Source organism: Aplysia californica, unplaced genomic scaffold (assembly GCF_000002075.1).
Source record: "Aplysia californica isolate F4 #8 unplaced genomic scaffold, AplCal3.0 scaffold00413, whole genome shotgun sequence".
Classification (NCBI taxonomy): domain Eukaryota; kingdom Metazoa; phylum Mollusca; class Gastropoda; order Aplysiida; family Aplysiidae; genus Aplysia; species Aplysia californica.
Genome location: NW_004797683.1, coordinates 592,982 through 603,954, shown reverse-complemented (window position 1 = coordinate 603,954; position 10,973 = coordinate 592,982). Strand labels below are relative to the sequence as shown.

The window sequence follows — 10,973 nt, the reverse complement described above, 5'->3', positions numbered from 1 at the left end:
GGGGGGTTATATTCTTTTTCAAGTAGAAATTTAATGTATTCTGTTGGCAATGTTTCTTTATCATGAAAAGTTTATTCACGAGAAAAGCAGCAGACATATTTGTTTTGTTTAGTTCGTTTTCATCACATGTAACATCCATGTTTTGTCGCATGTCTCCACATGTTTTTGTCACATGAACTCCCATATTTGTCGCACGTCTCTCCAGATTTTCGTCACGTGTAACACCCATATTTGTCGCACGTGTCCCCAGACTGGGCCTGAACGGCGGCAGCAGTGGTGGGGGCAGTGGGGGCGAGGGCAGCAGCAGCAAAGACACGACCACCACCACCACACACCACTTTGTCCGACGGCGCTCCACGCGGCATCGCAACTACATGAGCCGGGCTCAGCTACACGACGCAGTGGAATTGCCAGATGGCTACGGTGAGTGTTGGGTATGTGTGTGGGGGGGTGGGGGTGTTGTGCGCGCGTGTGTGTGTGTGTGTGTGTATGTGTGTATTTGTGTGAGCGTGTGTGTGTGTGAGCGTTGTGGTGTGTATTTGTGTGAGTGTGTGTGTGTGAGCAAGCGTTGTGGTGTCTGTGTGTGCGGTTGCGCGCGCGCGCGCGCGTGAAGGAGCGTTGTGGTGTGTGTGAGTGAGTGAGGGAGCATTGTGGTGTGTGTGTGTGTGTGTGTGTGTGTGTGTGTGTGTGTGTGAGTGAGCGTTGTGATGTGTGTGAGTGTGTGTGTATGTGTATGTGTGTGTGAGGGAGCGTTGTGGTGTGTGTGTGTGTGAGTGTGAGTGAAGGAGCGTTGTGGTGTGTGTGTATGAGTGCAAGTGTGTGTGTGTGAGTGAGCGTTGTGGTGTGTGTGTGTGAGTGTGGGTGTGTATGTGTGTGTGTGACTAAGGGAACGTTGTGGTGTGTGAGTGTGTGTGTGTGTGTGTGTGTGTTTGTGTGTGTGTAAGGTTGCTACGATGTTCTTCCGTGAGAGTCAAGTTTTTTGTTGCGAATAAAGGTAGCTATTGGCTACAGTGAGAATAGTTTTTGTGAGTAAAGGTAGCTACTGGCTGTGGTGAAAACTGGGTTGCAAACGTAGCTACTGGTTTGTTGAAAATTGGGTTTTTGTGTGTAAAGGTAGCTACTGGCTATGGTGAAAACCGGGTTTATGTATCTTCAGCTAGCTACTGGCTATGGTGAAATTGGGTTTTTATGTGTAAAGGTAGCTACTGGCAATGGTGAAAATTGGGTTATTTGTGTGTTTAATCTTAAGTAGTGACAATAAGTAATTTGATTAACCCGATATTTTTGTTGTATAATCTTTCCCTTCCAGAGCAACGCACCACACTTCAAGGCCAGGTCTACTTTCTGCACACACGCACTGGAGTCAGCACTTGGCACGACCCACGGGTGCCGAGGTAAGGACCTCACTCTCAGACCAGTCTGCTCTCTCTCTCTGTGTCTCTTTCTCAGTCTGTCTGTCTATCTGTCTGTCTGTCTGTCTGTCTGTATGTCTGTCCGTCTGTCTGTCTGTCTGTCCGTCCGTCTGTCCATCTGTCTGTGTCTGTCTGTCTCTCTGTCTGTCTGTCTTTCTCTCTCTCTCCCCTCTCTCTTTTATTTCTCTCTCTCCCCCCCCCCCCTTCTCTCTCTCTCTCTCTCTCTGTCTCTCTCTCTATCTCTCTCTCTGTGTCTCTCTCTGTCTCTCTCAGTGTTGTTTCTACATGTGGCGTCGGTGGCCTAGTGGTTAGGCTCTCGGACTCGCAACGGTAAGGTCGTGGGTTCGAATCCCGTCAGGGGCCCGACGTTGTGTCCTTGGGAAAGCCACTTTACACGAATTTTCCTCACTTCACCCAGGTGGGAATGGGTACCCGGCTATAGACAGCGAAAGATCTTGTCAGTTTTTGAGTGTTTGAGCGCTTAATCAGCTGCTTGCACTGTATGCTTTCCGGGAAGCTGAGAATGTTTCGGAGTGTTCTATGGTCTGCTGGGGTAATAATATAGTGTAAAGCGCATAGAGCCTGCTGTTGAGCGGGGATATGCGCTATACAAATGCTATTTATTATTTATTATTTATTATTACATGATATTGACCCTGAGAGGTGAGGCCGAAGCAACCAGTCTCTTAAATAATATAAATTGTGTTGATGGGGGCGGGGCGCAAGACGTTTACGATATATCAAAAAGTCTCATTTATGTCCACAGACAAGTAGGCATGGAGTTTCGTGATGAAGATCTGGGCGTCATGCCTGAAGGGTGGGAGGTTCGGATGACACCCAGCGGCAGGGTCTACTTTGTGGACCACAACAACCGCACCACGCAGTTCACCGACCCCAGGCTCTCGCAGAACCTGCACCTCATACAGGAGAGATTGTGAGTAGTTGGTGTAGGAGACATGCAGGCACACACGCATGCGCACGCACGCGTGCACACACACTCACAGGTGCACTCACATACATACTTAATGCACTCATGCACTGACACTTGTTGGGGCATACATTCTTATGCACTTACACACACACTGACATACAAACATACACACGTACGCACACACACACACACACACACACTCACACACACAAATATTATCCCCTTTGTTTTCCACCTTTTCCTTTTTGTTTTCAACACACAAACACACACACACTCTTTCTCTCACACATACAAATTGACACTGACACACACACACACTCGTACATCTTCCTCTTTGTTCTCCACACTTTCTCCGGTTAAAGTAGACAGACTCTCACAGAACCTGCACCTCCTGCAGTAGCGATATAGAGTAGTAATTTATATTTCTGTTGTCATCAATATCATCATCATCATCCTCATTGGCTTCCCCCCCCCCCCCCGGATCAGGGTATAGGCCACAAACACTTTCCACCTTTCCTTATCCTGGGCTAGCCTCTTGGTGTTATTCCATGTCTTCCCACTTTTCTGTACATCAATTTCTGTGACTCTTCTCCATGTGGTCTTCCCCTTGATCTTTTACCCTTTTGTTGTCATGTTCTTCAGAAAAAGCCCGAGCCAGGACAAGGAGAACGAGCAGCCGAACCTCCCCAAGTACAAGCGGGACCTGGTGCAGAAGATGAAGGTGCTCAAGCAGGAGATCAGCGCGCTGCAGCCTCAGGCCGGTCACTGCAGGCTGGAGGTCAGCCGCGAGGAGGTCTTTGAGGTCAGCTGAGACTTTTGCTTTTCTTGCAGATTTGTTGGTACAGTCCAACTTGCTCTAACGGTCACCTGTATAAGACAATACCTGTTTACCTGGGGGGAATGGTCCTTTGTACAGGTGATTGTCATGGACAATCTGTTAGAGCAGGTTTGACTGTATCTCTTTTCACGTACTTCTTTTCTGCCCTTCCTTTTGTAAATTACTGTTATTATTTTGAAAAACTCCTTTTTTTTTTTTTTTTTTAAAACCTCAAACAAGCTGAAACAAATCGCCTTCATTAGGCTGGTATGCATTTTTGTCTATTAAATTTGAGAAAAGGATGCTTGGATGGAAGCTTTGGTGTTGTCTGTTCTTCCTTGTTAAGAGTCATTTTCCTGGTTTTTATTGAATGAAATGTGGGGGTAGTCATCTAGCCGACAAGCTGCAAACAAATGCCGCTAGGTGGTTGGTGGGTGCTCTGGTTTGGGTTGCTCCGTCTTTCATATCAAATATTTATCACTCTTATTGCTCCTCCTTTTTGTGTGTGTGTGTGTTTGTTACTCTCTTGTAACACTTCTAATCTTCGGCACCTTACATTATATAACCAAGTGCGGTAAAACGCTTATTAAAGCAAAATAACTTGATATCCCATATTATTACTCTTACAGTGTTTCCCTTCTTGTGTGCAGGTGGTTGGAGGATGTCTCTTATAGGTCGTGCTTCTTTCCTTTCCTTCTGTTCTTTCTATCTGTCTGCCTGTCTGACTTGAGCCGCTCCTTCGCAGCACTAAGTGATTGTAATAGTGTCGATGTGCTTTTCTGTATTTGAGCAGTCTTGTGTCTTTTGTTTTGTTTTGTTTGTTGCACCTCCACGCCATCTGACCAACTTTGGCCGGACGGTTAGAAGGTGCCTTTGGTAGCTCTTACTTCTGTACTTTCCCTCTGTTGTTTCTGTACGTCTGTCTGTCTTACTTTTTCCCATTATTGTTTTGATGTGTTTCTCTTTACTTAAACAAATAATTGAAATAAACAAGACCAACTCTGACTGTATTTCCCTCAGGACTCGTATCGTCAAGTGATGAAGATGAGATCCAAAGACTTGCGCAAACGTCTCATGGTGAAGTTCAGGGCAGAGGAGGGCCTGGATTATGGTGGTGTTGCGAGGTAATTGACCTGAAGTGAAATGTCTTTGGCATGCTTTGTTCACGTTTTGTTCGAGATGTTACTAACACGTTGTGTGTCTTATTGATATTAAGTATCTGATATAACTGGAAGTGTAAATGAAGCCTTTGGGAGTACTGTAAGCTGCATTTTTTCTGCTTCACTCGTTGTGTGATTTCAATTTTGATAAAATTTGCCCCAGTACTTTAGATTCTATGTTATATGAGAAAGAATCGATGGCTGTGGTTATCGATAGATATGGTGTCCTGCTTGTCAGATTTAAATTTAAAGCGTTGTATAGGTGTGGGTGCCCCCGCCCCCCTTCTGGGCTCTCATTGATGAGTTCTTCTTTTTTTCTGGTGAAAGGCACCACTGGTTGGTTTTTTCCTCTTTTGTTTTTGTCTTTCTTTTTCCCAGTTCTTAATAACTGTTATTGTGCCAATTTGCTCTTCTTTCTATCTTTAAACAAACACTTGATACAGTTATTGAATAACTCCCACTGGCATCTGTCGTGTAGTGTGGTAAGGTTCTTTGCAGTGGCGCACAGGAGACCCTAGTTCAATTGCCTAGTGAGGAGATTTTGTATCGAATATCTCGGTTTTTCTACCGGAATGTTATATCCCTCTGAACCCACTCCCCCCCGGGGCAGTGCCACTGACTGTAGTGTCTTTAGGCCATTCCCAAAGGGGGGGATATTTCTCGTTCAAGCACAGTAGAATTGCTGCTTTTTCTTTCCTAATCCTTACTATTGCCATTTTCTTCTACTTCTTTTGTATGTTTGTCACTCTCTTGTGACCGGCTATTTCCGGGGTGCCTTGATAGTCGAAGCACACCTTGTACTGTTGAAGCTAGAGAGGTGAGCAGAGTAAGTCTGATTCCCTGTAAAGACTTCTCTGTTGACACCCACCCCTTGGTGCTCATATGACCTTATGCAGTTGCGAGCGCCGTAAAACCTTCTACTATAATAAATAAAATCTGAACTCAGTTTGGCCCTGGAAGACAGTGTCCAAGCCCACCTTGAAAATGATTTAAATTATGTTGATACGGCTGTAAAGATACAAACGTTTAAAATTGAATTTTAAATAACTCCCGGGGGCTCTCGTGGTCTAGAGGGTTAAGTTGTTGGCCTCTCATTCAAAGGTCCCGGGTTCGAATCCGGGTAGCGACCGAAAAATTTTCTTCTCTACTCTAAAATTGTCTCCTTTCGCCTCCTTTCCTGCTCTCAAGCAATGTTCTATCGTCTGCTTTTCAAGTTAAATGTGTCTTGCGCCCTCATGTGACCGTATGCAGTTGCGAGCGCCGGAAAACACTTACCCCCCCGAAAAATCAATAAAAAAATAACTCCCCCCTCCCTTTGGTATTGCGTGTTTCAGAGAATGGTTCTACCTCCTGTCCCATGAGATGTTGAACCCGTACTACGGCCTCTTCCAGTACTCCAGGGATGACATCTACACCCTGCAGATCAACCCAGACTCAGGGGTCAACCCGGTACGTCAGCATTCTCCCCTTAAATAACTTTTTTTCCTCTCAAAAGAATTTGAAAAAATTTTTCTCGAAGTGAAACTTGGGTTGAAAAACCTTGACAGGTGGGTGACAGGAAAACACCAGGATAATGTTGGGTTATTGAGAGCATCGGAGTGGAGAAATGAATGGAGAGCCATGGGTGCTGATCTGTGTTTCAGGTCTGGCACGTTATGATGATGATGATGATTAGTTGTTTCGTTGTTTTTTTTTGTTTCCTTAATGGGCCTAGTGGACTCCACAAAGAGGGCTTCGAGCGAGAGCGAGGCTCCTTTTTGGCTCCATTGCCATTATACTCAGAGGCACTTCCACGCGTCCAAATAACTCCATTTGAGTTGCCATTGTTGTTCCTGGACATTCACACATATTATGTTTGACATCTTCCTTTTCATGTTGATGATGATGATGACGATGATGAATTATATCATATGTGTTGATCCAGTATAGAGGCAGATAGGGTTTGCGCCTATGTTTCTCCTCTGTTAAGAGTCTCTGAACTCAGAGGCATTTTGAATTGTCTATGGCATTTGAGTTCTACTTCTCTTGAAGTTTAGTTCTGCCAAAGTTTTTTGTCTTTTGATGTCTGCCTCTTCTGTTTTCCTCTAATCTCTTTTCACTTCATTTCTCAATTTTTGTTTTCCATTTATTTCCCTGCGTCTGTTTTCGTTTTCTTACAATTTGCCTTTCTCTGTTAAACATTCATTTTTACAGCCTACATTTTTTGTCCCCTCTTTTTTCCAAATTTTTTTTTTACCGTCTTTTTCTATTTGACCAATTTCTGTTTTTTTATTTTACCAATATCTGTTTTTATTTTTACCAATATCTGTTGTAGTATTTTACCAATCTCCATTTTTCTATTTTACCTATATCTGTTTTTCTATTTTACCAGTATCTGTTTTTCTATTTTCCCAACATCTGTTTTTTCTATTTTACCAGTATCTGTTTCACTATTTTACCCATATCTGTCTTTCTGTTTTACCAATTCCCGTTTTCCCTCTGGTTCTCCAGGAGCATCTTTCCTATTTCCACTTTGTGGGTCGCATCATCGGAATGGCAATCTTCCACGGGCATTACCTGGACGGAGGCTTCACCATGCCCTTCTACAAGCAGCTGCTGGGCAAGCCCGTCACGCTGGACGACCTGGAGAGCGTGGACCCTCACCTGCACCGCAGCTTGTGCTGGATGCTGTAAGCCGAAGACAATTTCTGTCGATTTTTCCATTTTCCAGCCTTTTTGATCAATGTTTGGGATAATAATAGGATTTCAAAATTTAATTCCATTTTATAGATCCACGTGGGGAATTTTGGGTTATGGCAAGCGCACCTACGTAAATACATAATTAGAAATACATGCATACATAAGTACACTTATGCAGGTGGTAGGCGGGTGGGTGCTTTTTTGTGGTTCGCTCCGTCTTTTCTAGCAAACATCCCGGTCTCTCCTATTTATTCCTGAGTTGGGTTTTCGTATACCGTCACTTCCTTCCATGCGTAATTTTTTTATATTCGGGGATTTATAATAAACAGTGTGGGGTATCGGCCTTTTTTGCAAAGAATTTTTTTTTTCAATGTTTGTACTCTTTTATCTTGTACTTTCAGGGAGAACAACATTGAGAACGTTCTTGATCACACCTTCTCTGTGGAGCACGACTCTTTTGGCTGCATGCAAGAATACGAACTCAAACCTGGTGGCACAGAGATCACAGTGACGGAAGAGAATAAACGAGAATACGTCAAGTGAGTTGTGGAAAGCCAACTACTGTCTGTAATGTTTTAGTCTTTTCTTATTGTGGTGTAACCCTATCTCCGGGGGAGGTAAAATGCACTATGCCGGGTCCCTCTCTTGGAAGAAAACATAAAAATGACATATACATCTCAAAATTGGTCCTTAAATCAAATTAAGTGAGCCGCAGTTGCTAACGCTGTAAAACACGTACCGAAACAAAAAAACCCCTATTTTTCTATTTCAGATTGTACGTTCAGTGGGGGTTCATGTTTTTCTACTATTCTCTTGTTTCACAGACTGTACGTTCAGTGGCGGTTCATGCGGGGGATCGAGGCGCAGTTCCTGTCCTTGCAGAAGGGCTTCAACGAGATCATTCCCCAGCACCTGCTGCGGCCGTTCGACGAGCGCGAGCTGGAGCTGATGATTGGCGGGCTGGGCAAGATCGACCTGGACGACTGGAAGAAGCACACGCGCCTCAAGCACTGCACGGCCGAGACCAACATCGTGCGCTGGTTCTGGCGGGCCGTGGACGGCTTCGACGACGAGATGAGGGCACGTCTGCTGCAGTTTGTTACTGGCAGCTCTCGCGTGCCGCTGCAGGGATTCAAGGCTCTGCAAGGTCTGTGAGGGGGGATATTTTTTGTTTTTTGTTTTCTCTATTTCTGAGTGTATGTATTTCTCTCTTTCTCTCTCTTTTTCTGTCTCTCTCTCTCTCTCTCTCTCTCTCTCTCTCTCTCTCTCTCTCTCTCTCCCCCCACCCCCTCCCTCCCTCTCTCTCTCTCTCTCTTTTATTTTTCTGTGTTTTTTTGCTCGTTCTTTCTCTTTGTTTCAACCATTTTTAAACCAGTGCTTGTTCCCTTCATAGATTATTTAAATGAGATAGCTGTAGAAACAAATTTTCAACTTCTTTTTGTGGGCGGTTAGATGTTAGGTCTTACTACTTTGCTTTCCTTCTGTTATTTGTCTGTCTGTCTATCTGTCTGGATAGCTGGCTGGCTGGTTGTCTGTCTGTCTTGCCTTTTTTCAGCACTGAATGACTCATTGTGTTGATATGCGTCTAGTTCCTCTGTAATGATTGTCGGATGTGAAAATGGGAATGAACTGTGTTGTGAGTGTTGAAAGAATGATTCTCTATTGTCATGGTTGTGTCCCCCTTCTTGTGACGTCATACATTCGCCTCGTTTCCAATATGCACACGAGATTTCAGTGTGATCAAAAGTAAATAAAGTTCAGTTACCGGCAGGTAGGCACAGAGAGCAGTTGTGTTGTTGTCTGTCTTCATGTATTAATCTTTTTGTATAATGTGAGGCCATAGGTAGCCGTCCCAACAAATTAATTGATGTAGTTAAATTAACATATTGGTAAAACTCTCTCTTTTGTCTGACAGGTTCCACAGGTGCGGCTGGCCCGCGGCTTTTCACAATCCACCAAGTGGACATCTGCACAGACAACCTACCCAAGGCACACACATGGTGAGGGGCTCGCTCTAACACTTTGGCGTCATAATAATAGATAGCTTTTGTATAGCAGAAATCTCCGCTCATCAGCAAACTCTTATGTGCTTCACAATCTATACTATTACCCCAGCAGACCTTAGAGCATTCTGAAACCATCTCAACTTCCTGGGAAGCATACAGTGCAAGCAGCCATTTATAGGCGCTAAAACACTAACAAACTGACAAGATCTCTTGCTGTCTATTTCCGGGTACCCATTCCCACCTGGGTGAAGTGAGGAAAATTCGTGTAAAGTGCCTTTCCCAAGCACACAACGTCGGGCCCGCGGCTGGAACCCGCAACCTCAGGATTATGAATCCGGTAGCCTAACCCGTAGGCCACCGACGACACATAACACTTACAGTACCGAAGGCTCGTATAGTGAAAAACCCTCAAGTACCACAACAGTTTAGACCGCTGATGCCATGGTAGAATTTTTGTAAATTAAGAAAAAAACAACCTGTTTTGTTTTTGTATTTGGGGGGGGGGGGGGGGGGGGAGATTGACAGCTTTTTCCAATTTTAATATGCAACCGTCTCGCGTAATATTTTGTTAGAATGTTGTTGATTATTTCTCTCCATTGTTTTGACTCAAACCTGTGTTTTTCCGTGGGTGGTTGGCGGGTGCTCTGGTGTGGTTTGCTCCTTCTTTCCTATCAAACATCTATCGTCCTTAACTCCCCTCCTTCTTTTTTGTGTTTGTTACTCTCTTGTAACACCTCTAATCTTCTGGCGCTCATATGACCCTATGCAGTTGCGAGTGCCGTAAAACTCTTACTGAAACTAAACTAACTGTGTTTTTCTGTTTTCTCTCCAGCTTCAACCGATTGGACATCCCTCCATATGAGAACTTTGAAAAATTTCTCTCCAAATTGACTTGTGCTGTGGAAGAAACCTGTGGATTCGCAGTGGAGTGAATTCTAGAGGAGTACTGTGTATATTCGAATTATAGAAATGCTGGATGAAAGTGCTCACACAAAAAGAGTGCCCGTTTTACCCCGAGGTGGACAAATAATGGGAGATGACCGTGTCTGTTTCCTGCCTGCCCTTGTGGTGTGTGTGTGTACATTAATGGGACGTCATACACTGCAGTCTAGGCATCGTGGATGATGGTTACAAACGAGAGAGGGGAAAACTTTACAGGAATGCATTTTATTACACGGTGGTATAGACATGGCATTCTGTGAGAGCCCTCGGTTTTTTAGAATTAAGTTTTTTCTGTCGGTCATGCTGCAGTGAGGAGGGTCTAGGCCGTGCTTTAAAAATCTGTTTTTCTTCCTGCTGCAAGAACTTTCTCTCCCCCCCATATGAGAAGCAGCACGGGCGGAGAACGTTGCACGTAATTTATGAACGCTGAATGACGTGCAGCTCAAGCAAAATGTGTCGATCTGTTCTTCGAGCCTGTTGGATTATACAATACCCGATTGCTGATGTGTGCAATACCTGATTGGCTGGAGCCAGCAAATGTTCTTTAAAAAATCCTGGTGTGATTTTCTTTTTTTTTTCCCTCTTTAGTGAAAGCCTGTGACTGTTTTGTAGTTATGTTTCCTCTCACACTACACTGTTGTCTGGAGCCTGTCACAAACTTGCAGCCGTTGATGCTAGTGTGCCCAGTTCTTATCTCCCTCACTACACACATACACGCACGCACACGCACGCACACACACACACACACACACACACACACACACTGAATGCTGACAGGACATTATATGGTCGCTTTTAATGGCTATCCGAAAACTGTTTTGAGAAAATTGAAGGTAAAGTTTTTGCCCCTTGTTCAATTTCATTTAAAAACAAGTAGAGTTTTCTCTATAACCAAACAAATATACACACCAGTGAAACCAAACTTCTCCAATATAGGTAGGGCAATGCCCATTTTTGGTGTAGGTCAAGATTTATGGAAACCTTCGAAATCTGGGTTAGCCCACTTGTCCTTAAAAGCGACCATAT

At 44.2% G+C, this 10,973-nt stretch overlaps 1 protein-coding gene across 1 annotated transcript; it reads left to right on the top strand.

The window, feature by feature from the left end:
* Window positions 1–250: 250 nt before the first annotated feature.
* Window positions 251–10,718, top strand: LOC101851882 (E3 ubiquitin-protein ligase SMURF2; the record flags this gene model as incomplete). Its single annotated transcript, XM_013085852.2, is given in 11 exon segments — window positions 251–423; window positions 1,310–1,394; window positions 2,179–2,346; window positions 2,986–3,145; window positions 4,181–4,284; window positions 5,655–5,769; window positions 6,811–6,989; window positions 7,401–7,538; window positions 7,824–8,146; window positions 8,915–8,999; window positions 9,838–10,718. Coding segments are annotated over 11 exon segments (1,630 nt in total), but the record flags the coding sequence as incomplete, so codon positions are not given.
* Window positions 10,719–10,973: the final 255 nt, after the last annotated feature.